Genomic DNA, 13,057 nt, shown 5'->3' on the forward strand with positions numbered 1-13,057 from the left:
TGTTTCATTATATTTACTGTTTTTATTATGTACTTTAACGTAAGATTATAATTTAATTCTTGTTTTCTATTTCTAAAGTTTTTATTTATTTACATTGAATATTAATTTGTTTTGCTGTATAATCCACTTCCGCAAAAATTGTGTGATATATTTAATTTAAAATGAATTCAAGAATTTTTTGTAATTGGGCAACAATGTCAACTTACATCTCTAACGTAAATAATGACGTGCAACGGTAAGTAAATTAGACGGACTGTATTTAAGTAAGCAATGTTAGAACTCATTTTTAAGCAATATACGACCAGTAATAACAATAATATAATTAATCTCATGTGACAGATTGCAAATTAATTTTTGTTTTTCACATTCCCATAACAACGAAAAGTATAGTGATGTACATCACAAAGTCAACCATTTTACATTATTAGCTCTTATTTCAATTTTTTGTAGTAATAATACATGATTACAAAGTGAGCAATAAAAAAAACGTAAAGTATTCGTGGATAACTGGTCTTTAAAACACTTGCTCTATTTCGAGCACTCCTGTTCTTATTGTAGAGCTCCGTACTACTCAAAACAATTGTTGGTTTTTTTTACTTATTTCTCTAACCTATATGTATTTTCTAGAAAAAGAGGGTAGCGATGACCTAATGGAAATCAGAAGTTACCAAGACATGGGCATATTTAGGGGAAAATCATATAAAGTAGGATGGTCAAAAGGTTTTAACTTTTACAATGTGGTTTCCAAGCCAGAAGGTGGTATCCAATTAACTCTCAACGATATTAAATGTGGCTCCATAAAGAACTTTGAAGCTATTGATGTAAGTATTTCGAATGTGAATATCTGAACAGGTTCCATGACATCTAGTAACGCGACAATTTGTAACTCTACAAATCGTAACGCCAACAATTCGTAACGGCGACAGTTCATTATAATTTGTTACGCCAACATTCAATTTATTTAGCAAATTGTACCCCGCACAAATCTTATGGAAATTAGATCCCAGTGGATTTCGTTCATACTTTGAGAAAATACTCTTTGAAGCATCCTGGTAAAAAGTTCTCATGGGCACAACTCAATCGTATGAACGATTTTCAAGATATAGAGGCAGAAACTCGGAAAATTATAAGATTTACTGGGTACTCCAATTCCCTGAGTTACTGGTTATCTGGCAACATGTAGAAGTTTGGATCAAAGAAAGAAGAATGGCGACCTTTACTTTGACCTTGACCTTCAACGGACGTCATCTTCTAGAGTTTGGTGGGTTTTCGGCATTAAATTGATATAAACCAACTCTCGGATCACCTGGTTTCCAAGTTCAATGAAAGGGCTCCTGGAGTTTCGAGGGTATTTGGTACTACATTAATGCAAACGGATTAGTTATAGGTTTTTGGGGTTGCTGAACACGAATACGTGATCAGCACAGACACAGGAGCATCTGGTGCCTAAGACAGGCTATCTTCTGGAGTTAAAAACTTAAGAGTAATCCATTTGATTCCTCCGAAACTCCAGAAGATAACCTGTCTTAGGCACCAGGTGCTCCTGTGTCTGTGCTGATCACATATTCGTGTTCAGTAACCCCAAAAACCTATAACTAATCCATTTGTACTAATATAGTACCGAAGACCCTCGAAACTCCAGGAGCCCCTTTCATTTACCTTGGAAACCAGGTGCTTAGGGAGTCGGTTCTGGTGGGATATTCGTGTTTAGTGACCTCAAAAAACCCTCCAGTAATTCATTTGCATCAATTAAATGCCGAAAACCATCGAAACTGTAGAAGATGACGTCCCTAGCTGTGGCCCTGGCCACCACGTCCTCCGGAAGTCAATTCTGACGGCATATTCGTGTTTAGCGATCCCAAAAACCTATGAGTAATCTGTTTATATCAATTAATTGCCAAAAACCCTTGAAACTCTAGAAGATGACGTCCGTTGAACGTCAAGGTCAAAGTAAAGGTCGCCATTGGATATCCAGGAAAAATCCTAGACTGCTAGTACTTTTCCTTGATCCAAACTTGTACATGTTGCCAGATAACCAGTAACTCAGAGAATTGGAATACGCAGTAAATCTTATAATTTTCCGAGTTTGTGCCTCTATATCTTGAAAATCCTTCATACGATTGAGTTGTGCCCATGAGAACTTTTTATCAGGATGCTTCAAAGAGTATTTTCTCAAAGTATGAACAAAATCCACTGGGATCTAATTTCCATAAGATTTGTGCGGGGTACATTTAATATTACTGAGACATATTATACAAAAAGACATTATTATATAAAATATATTATTATACAAAAAGGCATTTTGCATACTTTTCTATACTAACAATAATGGTACTTTTTTTAAGACTACTTGACGTTTCGAACTGTCGCCGTTACGAAATGTCTTGTCACGGTCTGAAAATAGTCTTAATCTTTTTGTATTTTCAGGAAATTTTAGGTAAATCTTTGGAAATCGTTCTGGAAGAAAGCAGCTATGAATTAGACAGTAATAACGTACCAACATTTACGATTACAAAAAATGCTAGATATTTAAAAAAGCAGTCCAACTTATTTTCAACTTTATTAGAAAGACATAACACTAAAGAAGCTAGATATTTACATAGTATATGGACTTTGGCGGATTCGCTTTGGGGACCCAGTGAAAATACAGTTTCTAACAGAAGATATCTTCTTAGTGAATGGTAAGGATTTGGTGATTTGGTTTTTTATTTCGTTACTCTTTTACTCAGTATTTTTGGAGTCGCTGGACACTAATATCATGTCGGCGATAGTCTCCGAGACACCTGGTGCTCAGAATGGGCCTCGTCTTCTGGAGGTTTATGTAAATTTGTTCACAGTCTATCATTTTTCATCACTTGGAAACTCATTTTTCTTGTTCAGTAATAGACCAGGACTAATCTGCGAAAAAACGTCTATTTTTGGATGTGAGAGGTGGCATTCGGATTTTTGCAGATAAAGTTAGGTAACAACTTCAGTAATAATAATTGATTTATGCTCCTTCTCAAATATGCCCGGAACATTATTAAAAAATTAAAATATTTAAAAATTTCGAAAGACATCGATTTTTTTCTGCTTTCTTTGCTTATAACTTTAAAACGATTCGTTTTGGAACAAAGTCGTAAAGAAATAAAATAAAGATATACCCTATTCCATGAACATACGCCTGTTTTGGATTACTTCGACAACGAATATTTTACTGTGCAAAATAAGAAGAACGAAAGTAAATTGCAAATTACATTGTTGTTTATTGGAATAATTATTAGCGCCATTTACTTTCGTACTTCTTATGTTGTACAGTAAAATATTCGTTGTCGAAGTAATCCAAAACAGGCGTATGTTCGTGGAATGGCCCATAATTGAATATTGTATGATATACGACTGGTCAAAAATGTCTTAAGGTATTACCTTTTCTGCAATGTAGCAATAAATACAAAATAAGGGGGCAAAATAAGTCTGTTGTTATTCAATATTTTTTAACCACTTTCGTGGCACTTAGAACCTTAGTAATTAGGAAATTCTTTGTAACATACTTAAATCGTGTACCAAATTTCATTAAAATCGACCTAATAAATTTTGCATAATAAATTTGCAATCTAAATGTTTTTAAAAAAGTTCAAATTTTTTAAAATCTTTCTGAACAAAAAGTAGACCACTTAGAAGTTGGCTAATTTTTGAAGTTATACTTCTTTAGGCGCGATTGAGATTGAGGGTGAATTTATTATTAATCTGCGCTCATGCGCACACCGACAGTATGGTATTGTATTAGTCGTCATACGGGCTCTGATTGGATGTTGAAATGATCTGTCAATAATAAATAATTGTTCAATATGGAGGTAAACAAATGTTGTATAATATATTAGTTTTATTGTTGTGAGGACAGAAACAAAAAAGTATAACTGTAGTGACTTTTAAATAGTTTTTAAAAGCAACAGGTACGTAATAATTGTTAAATGTATCAGTATCCTAATAAAAAATTTCATAGGTAGGTACCTACCTATTTGAACCTACCAAAATACATAGTATGTAATACTTTTATTTACATAATTTGATTACCATCAAAATTTCTTTCTTACTCTATGTTTTGTTGTAGTTTTTCAATTCTAAATCATTTCAATTCAAAATAAAAATAATTTTATTTAATTCAAAAATGTCAAAAGTTTAATCCGTTTAGTTAGTCGATCTTCGCACATAATGACGTATTGCCTCCGTGGCGAAGCGTTTAAGGCGAATGAACCCCAATACCAACCGCGCTGATAAGCTGGTTCGAATCCCAATAGAAACTTTTATTTTTTTATACATTTTATGATTGTAAGTATATTTATTATATAATTTTATTTTCAGAAAATACGTATTTAGTTAAAATTTCCGACAATTAATGTTCAGAAATCATTTGTGGCATTAATGTGTTTGTGTGTGTTTTATTCTTTTATTATTTTAATTTTTGGCACTGTTTTAATAAAAATGTTTGAGAAATAGTAAGTATAAATTAGTTTAATATTTTTAAATAAAATATAAATAAAAAGTATATTAATTTCGTTTAAATCACATAATAGAAGTAGAACTTCTTACGTGCGTACAAAGTACACACACATTCTTTTTTTTTAATATCATAAAATGTTTACCCAAGAAATACAAAAAAATGTTTTATTTTGCGAAAAATCGATGTTACGTAATTCCTCAAGTTCTTTGTTTATAACAATCTTATCGACATCCGGATCAACTGTTACCCAAAAAATTCGTGTTCTACGGGTAAAAATACATAAAAAAACTTGGGTAAGTCCATCTAAATAAAGTAACCCGTAGCACCCCCTCCTTGACACAGCACTAATTTGTTTATAAGCCAAAAAATTGTTTATTACTTTAAATCATTGCTGAGGCTGCTTAAATAATCCGATTTCAATTCTGTAAAGTGCATTAAACAGGTGGAGTGCTTCTTTATATGTAAAAAAATTGACAAATCTTTGTATGTTCTAGTTTTTGTTGTGCAAGATTTTAAAAAATTTTAATTTTTTAAAAAAAGTTTAGATTGCAAAATTATTATGCAAAATCTAGTAAGTCAATTTCAATGAAATTTGGTGGACGGTTTTAGCACATTACAAAAATTTTCTAAGCGAATTAGGAAGGTTCCAAGTGTAACCTAAGTGATGGAAAAACATTGAATAAAGACAGGCTTGTTTTGCCCCCTTATTTTATATTTAGTGCTATTTTTCAGCAAGGGTGTTAAATTAAGACATTTTTAACCAATTGTATCTGATAGAAAATTTAATTATTTTTGATTTATTCCTATACGAATTTGTTCCAAAATGAATCGTTTTAAAGTTATAGTCAAAGAAAGTAGAAAAAAAAAAGAATTTTTTTGAAATTTTTAAATATTTTATTTTTTTATTAATGTTCCGGGCATATTTGAGAAGGAGCATAATTCAATTATTATTAACGAAGTTATCACCTAACTTTATCCGTAAAAATCCGAATGCCACCTCTCACATCCACCTAAAAACAGATCCTTCCTGGTCTATTAAGGTATCCATGACTATTATAAATAGTAGAAGACTTAGCCCATCTCCTTGTTTAATTCACTTTTAAATATTTTATTTTTTTTTATTATTGTTCCGGGTATATTTGAGAAGGAGTATATTATAAATCGAATACAATAAGTTTCAGTGGGATTCATCCAATTGCAAAATTTGGTAGAATCATTGCTTCATTTAATTCTTGTTCACCTATAATGGCGCTACAATCCTTTATGAGTCTTGGCCTGCTTAACAATGTTCTTCCATTCTGCCCTGTCGTATACTTTTCTTCACCAATGCCTGATGTTTATGGTTTTAAGATCCTCCTCTACATCGTCTATCCATCTTTTACGGGGGCCTTCCTCTGGTTCTATTTGCTTGGGGCTTTTATCTCTGGAATACTTTTACAGCTCGATTATCTGGCATTATTTCTAAGTGACCAAGCCAGTTTAGCCTTTGTGACGTTACAAATCTAACAATATCTGCGCTCTGCATTAGTTCATCCAGCTCTTCTTCTTCTTAAAGTTCCCTCTCCTATCGGAGGTTGGATATCATAATGGCTATGGTCACTTTGTTTGCTGCTGCTTTGAAAAGTTGTAATCAATTACAGTTAAACCATTATCTAAGGTTACCTATGCTTCTTCTTCCTTGGATCTTTCCTTGCATAATAATTCTCAGCAACTCGTATTTTTATCCTCTGGTAATGTGACCCAAATATTCCAGTTTTCTAGTTTTTATACTTTTCATAATTTCTAACTCCTTATTTAAACGTCGTAGCACTTCAACATTGGTAATCCTTGAACCCACTGAATTTTCAATATTCTTCTGTAACACCACATTTCGAATGCTTCTATTCTTCTTATGTGTTGTCTCTTCAATGTCCAAGCGTCCATTCCGTATACTATATAGAAAATATGTAGCATCTTTGAGTCCTCAATCTGAGAGGCAACTGAAGGTCTTTGTTTGTAAGCAGTGTCTTCATTTTTATAAATACTTGCCTTGCAGTTTCAATTCGGACTTTAATTTCTTCGCTTTGGTCATTTTTCCCAGGTCAGGTTCCCAGATATTTGTATGTCTTTACTTTTTCTATTTGGGTTTGCTCTATCATTAACCTTTCATTTCCATGTTCTGTTTTTGAGACGATCATAAATTGAGTTTTTTTCTTGTTTATTTTTAGTCCGTATCGAATGCAATAATCGTTAATTCTATTTAGCAATTCTTGTAGCGATTTCAGGGTGTCTGCCATTATAACGGTGTCATCAGCGAATCTTATGTTATTTACTATTCTTCCGTTTATAGAGATTCCATCACTTAGCTCCGCTATCGCTTCCTGAAATATGGCTTCACTGTATAGGTTAAACAGTAGCGGCGACAGAACACAACCCTGTCGTACCCCTCTCTTTATATCAATATTCTCGGATTCTTGTTGTTCTATCTTTATATTGGCCTTTTGATTCCAATACAGATTGATGATAATTCGTAAATCTCGTCTGTCTATATCTCCGTTTTTCAATAATTCTATTAGTTTTCATATCGGACCCTGTCGAACGCTTTTTCGAAGTCGGTGAAACAGGAATAAATATCCAGGTTCATATCTAAGCATCTTTGAGAGAGGACATTACACGCAAACAATCTTTCCATCTTTCTTTTTTCGCTGTGTATTTGTCATTTCCTTTATTTTCTTGTGCATGTTCAAGCTTTCATACTTTTTAGAATATTCTTCTATTTCACTACATTGATTTGCCAGCCAGGTGGATTTAGCCTCTTTTATTTTCTTTCTTATTAATATAAGTTCATTTTAATTCTCTACGAAACATCGCTGCAATGGGTTGGTCCAGATATCTTCCTTATGTCTATTAAGCCAGATCATCCATTTCATAAGTCCATATTTGGAATAGTTTCATATTTTTTTGCTAATTTTTTGCTAATTTATTACCACAAAAACAAATTTTTTGCTCCACCCCTAACCGAGAAACAATGGTTGATGTAGTTTAATATTATGTCACATCATCGATAGCCATATCTCGCGAACCTAAAGAGCTAGAAAATCGTACGACGCGGCATATTTTTTTGCTAATTTATTGCTGTCGATCTGCATATGCAACATACCCCAAAACCACCCCTGCTTCCCTTACAGCTAAACAACACCCCCAAAAAACAACGAAAAATCTTGAAAAATGATTTTTGTGATATAGTTGACGGTTGATATTTAATTGCTAATTTTTTGCTGTCATTAGCCGTAAAAAACAAATTTTTTGCTCCACCCCTAACCGAGAAACAATGGTTGATGTAGCTTAATATTATGTCACATCATCGATAGCCATATCTCGCGAACCTAAAGAGCTAGAAAATCGTACGACGCGGCTTATTTTTTTGCTAATTTATTGCTGTCGATCTGCATATGCAACATACCCCAAAACCACCCCTGCTTCCCTTACAGCTAAACAACACCCCCAAAAGACAACGAAAAATCTTGAAAAATGATAACTCGATGGATAACTCAATTTTTATAATACGTGCATAAGTATCATTAAAAAACATTTAAAATAAGCTTTGGATCGATAGAACTTATCATAGAAAAAAATTTGTTATTGAACATCAACTGTCAACCATATCATGAGAATCATTTTTTAGGATTTTTCGTTGTTTTTTGGGGGTGTTGTTTAGCTGTAAGGGAAGCAGGGGTGCTTTTGGGGTATGTTGCATATGCAGATCGACAGCAATAAATTAGGAAAAAAATATGCCGCGTCGTACGATTTTCTAGCTCTTTAGGTTCGCGAGATATGGCTATCGATGATGTGACATAATATTAAGCTACATCAACCATTGTTTCTCAGTTAGGGGTGGAGCAAAAAATTTGTTTTTTACGGCTAATGACAGCAAAAAATTAGCAATTAAATATCAACCGTCAACTATATCACAAAAATCATTTTTCAAGATTTTTCGTTGTTTTTTGGGGGTGTTATTTAGCTGTAAGGGAAGCGGGGGTGGTTTTGGGGTATGTTGCATATGCAGATCGACAGCAATAAATTAGCAAAAAAATATGCCGCGTCGTACGATTTTCTAGCTCTTTAGGTTCGCGAGATATGGCTATCGATGATGTGACATAATATTAAGCTACATCAACCATTGTTTCGGTTAGGGGTGGAGCAAAAAATTTGTTTTTTACGGCTAATGACAGCAAAAAATTAGCAATTAAATATCAACCGTCAACTATATCACAAAAATCATTTTTCAAGATTTTTCGTTGTTTTTTGGGGGTGTTGTTTAGCTGTAAGGGAAGCAGGGGTGGTTTTGGGGTATGTTGCATATGCAGATCGACAGCAATAAATTAGCAAAAAATATGCCGCGTCGTACGATTTTCTAGCTCTTTAGGTTCGCGAGATATGGCTATCGATGATGTGACATAATATTAAGCTACATCAACCATTGTTTCTCGGTTAGGGGTGGAGCAAAAAATTTGTTTTTTACGGCTAATGACAGCAAAAAATTAGCAATTAAATATCAACCGTCAACTATATCACAAAAATCATTTTTCAAGATTTTTCGTTGTTTTTTGGGGGTGTTGTTTAGCTGTAAGGGAAGCAGGGGTGGTTTTGGGGTATGTTGCATATGCAGATCGACAGCAATAAATTAGCAAAAAAATATACCGCGTCGTACGATTTTCTAGCTCTTTAGGTTCGCGAGATATGGCTATCGATGATGTGACATAATATTAAGCTAGATCAACCATTGTTTCTCGGTTAGGGGTGGAGCAAAAAATTTGTTTTTGTGGTAATAAATTAGCAAAAAATTAGCAAAAAAATATGAAACTATTCCAAATATGGACTTATGAAATGGATGATCTGGCTTAATAGACATATCTTCCTTAGTATGTTACGTTCAAATATTCTCAGTTGATTTTCTTCAGTGGTTGAAAGGGTCCACGTTTCACATCCATATGTGCTTCACTTCCTACTAAAATTTATTTGATTTTCAGGTTAAGAATGAACACAAATTATGATGAACCTAGTCAAGAACCAGCTCAGGAGATCTTCAATAACCTTTCCGTATTCAAAATAAACGAAGCAGCAAATTTGGCTATAGACAAAAGACTTCCAAATTTGTCATTGATACTGTCTCAATTGAGTTTAACTAACAGAACAAAAATGTTCCTTCAAGAACAGATAGAAAGTTGGTATCAATCCATGAGCTCTAATCACATCAGCGAAGATATGAAAAGAATATATCTACTCCTTTCTGGAATTCCTGTCAAAGATGAAGTAAATATTTTCGAGAATATTGATTGGAAACGAGCCTTTGGAATGCACATGTGGTAAGCTTTTTAACACTAACAGCCTTATTAATAAACACGGACTAACGCCCGACTAACTTTAGTCCGAGGACTAAGTCAATACCATTCATTTTCCCTATTAATAAACAGCGACTAACGATGGACTAAGCTAAACCCTCTCTAGTCTCGGACTAAAATTTAATCCGAGGTAATAGTAGGTTTAAACCGAGACTAACTTGACATTTTGTATTCATAACCTTACAAACTTGCTAAATGCATTATTTGCTTTTGCTTGCTTGTATAATAAATATATAATAACGTTATTATGTTATTATTGATAATGGAGAGATATTATTTTATTAATGATTTAAGATAATTAATAGACGAATTAAATGAGGATAGAAATCAGCGGAAGCGGAACGATATTCCTCTTGTGAGTCACATCAAAATATACAAAATTATAAAAAAATTTTTAGTTTAGAGGAATTAGAAGGTAAATTTAAAATCAAATACCGATTTTCAAAAGGTACAGCAGTTAATATGAAATACAAAACAATAATACAATAATATAAAATATAAAACAACAGGTAGCACCTTCTCAGAACGAAGTCCAACAAAAGTTAATTAAAATTTATGCAGAAATGGCACCGACCGAACAGCTGTTCTGTTTAGAGGAAAGAGAGGTTAAATCCTCTACATTTTCTTCTTTTTCGCAAAATTCTCTCCATTTCTGTTCTTTTTCGCAAGGGTTGCCAACATAAATTTGTTGTAACTAGGACTAAGGAAGGTTTAGTTAGTCCGAGCTTAGTCCGTGTTTATTAATGACAATCTTAAAATGAAGTTAGTACTCGCTTAATCTCGGACTAAGTAGTCCGAGACTAACGTTGGACTAAGCAATTTTTATTAATAAGGCTGTATTAGTATTGAATTTTTTTGCTTATTTTTTTTTATTTGCTAGATAAAGTTACATCACATTGTTTTGTTAATAATCCCCAACATTTTCCTTTTCGTCGTAGATGAGATTTCCTCATTTATGTCTTGTATGTATTAAAGGTTGTTCTTTGATAACCTCAGTGAGTTTATTTCAGCTGATAATAATGGGTCAATCCATGCCAAGTAGTGGTCCAATATAAATTAAGTTGGTTGCTTGACTATTTTTAATATTTTTTATTTTTCTACCTTTTAAACTTCAGTCTATAGAGACTACAAAATTCCATTTATTTTTTTTTTTATTTATTTTGCCGATGACGGCCATTTTTATTAAAGCGTATCGATCATTTTCACGGAAAAGATGGCTTCGCTTTTTAGCCAATATTTTTACTGAGGTCTGTCCTAGTCCTAAAACGATAAATCAAAAACCAACCTTTTTAGAAAAAGTATGCTCTAAAAAAACGGCCTATAGCATTATTTAATTTCAAACTACCCTTAAGGCCTTAAATGAACCTCAAAGTTTGAAAAGGTAAATTGGTAAAATTTCATTTTCTGCATTTTTTTAACAGCATAAGGCAAGCTGATAATGGTTTGTAATTTTTTTCAGGAAAAGACATACGTACATACTTTAAATGAAAAAAGTTTGAGCTTTGAGACTTTAGTAAATTTTTTCAAAAAAATTTTTTGAAAAATCTCAATGTTTGACCCCCTATAACTCTGATGGGCACGCATGAAAAAATTTTAAATTTAGCTGAATGTTAGCCCCTAGCAAGTAGAATAAGGAGTAAACATTTGGAGTTGTGGTCTTACGTCATAATATAGGAGTTACAGGTCTGAAAAAATGGTCAAAAATCAAATTGGTCCAAATTTGAGCGTTTGCGGGTAGGGTAGTTAAAACTCAAATGTCTTATGAAATGAAATAAAAGTTAATCTATTTTCACCAGATTTCACAATGAATACAAATTTATACAGGGTGGGCCAAAGAAAATAGTTCACTTTGATATTTGGCAGTTATTAGATTTTCAAGGAATGTCGAAACAGGTCGATTTTTATTATTAAATTACAATTTTTGAAGTTATACTTCTTTAGGCGCGATTGAGATTGAGGGTGAATTTATATTGATCTGCGCGCATGCGCACACCGACAGTATGGTATTAGTCGTTATACGGGCTCTGATTGGGTGTTGAAATGATCTGTCAATAATAAATAATTGTTCAATATGAAGGTAAACAAATGTATAATATATTAGTTTTATTGTTGTGAGGACAGAAACAAAAAAGTTTATAATTGTAGTGACTTTTAAATAGTTTTTAAAGCAACAGGTACGTAATAATTCTAAATGTATCATAGGTACCTACCTATTTGAACCTACCAAAATACATAGTATGTAATACTTTTATTTACATAATTTGATTACCATCAAAATTTCTATCAATATTCACCTAATATATTGTTTTCTTACTCTATGTTTTGTTGTATTTTTTCAATTCTAAATCATTTCAATTCAAAATCAAAATAATTTGATTTATGTAATTCAAAAATGTCAAAAGTTTAATCCGTTTAGTTAGTCGATCTTCGTACATAATGACACGTTGTCTCCGTGGCGAAGCGTTTAATGCGAATGAACCCCAATACAACGCCAATACCAACCGCGCTGATAAGTTGGTTCGAATCCCAATAGAAACTTTTATTTTTTTATTTTTTTTATACATTTTATGATTGTAAGTATATTTATTATATAATTTTATTTTCAGAAAATACGTATTTAGTTAAAAAAATTTCCGACAATTAATGTTCAGAAATCATTTGTGGCATTTTTAATGTGTTTGTGTGTGTTTTATTCTTTTATTATTTTAATTTTTGGCACTGTTTTAATAAAAATGTTTGGGAAGTAGTAAGTATAAATTAGTTTAATATTTAAATAAAACATAAATAAAAAGTATATTAATTTAGTTTATAATCATATAATAGAAGTATAACTTCTTACGTGCGTACAAAGTACACACACATTCTTTTTTTTATATATATTTCATACTAGTGACGTCATCCATAAAGGATGGATGACGTATATTTCATACTAGTGACGTCATGAATAAGGGCCGTATGATATCTCATTTGAAAGAGTGTTCAATCCTCTATTCAGTAATATAAACAATAATCATTATTTATACAGGGTGACAAAAATAATTTTTGAATTATGTTAATTGACACAAAAAGAAGAATGTATGTAATTTATTTAACTCAAAATACATTTTATTGCTGTTATAAAATAAAAAATTATTATTTGGAAATAAACATTGCTTTTCGCTTAAATTAAATGTTCAAACTGTCAAGAGGAAGGTGG

General features: G+C 32.3%; 1 protein-coding gene across 6 annotated transcripts in view; it reads left to right on the top strand.

The window, feature by feature from the left end:
* Positions 1 to 13,057, top strand: part of LOC126888365 (nuclear pore complex protein Nup98-Nup96) — a 140,197-nt gene that overhangs the window by 115,690 nt on the left and 11,450 nt on the right. For all 6 annotated transcript variants that reach the window (XM_050656547.1, XM_050656549.1, XM_050656550.1 and 3 more), the window contains 3 exons: positions 628 to 821; positions 2,428 to 2,681; positions 9,490 to 9,825. In XM_050656547.1, the coding sequence (XP_050512504.1) occupies positions 628 to 821; positions 2,428 to 2,681; positions 9,490 to 9,825 (784 nt within the window). The remainder of the gene's footprint in view (positions 1 to 627; positions 822 to 2,427; positions 2,682 to 9,489; positions 9,826 to 13,057) is intronic.

This window comes from Diabrotica virgifera, chromosome 7 (assembly GCF_917563875.1).
Source record: "Diabrotica virgifera virgifera chromosome 7, PGI_DIABVI_V3a".
Classification (NCBI taxonomy): domain Eukaryota; kingdom Metazoa; phylum Arthropoda; class Insecta; order Coleoptera; family Chrysomelidae; genus Diabrotica; species Diabrotica virgifera.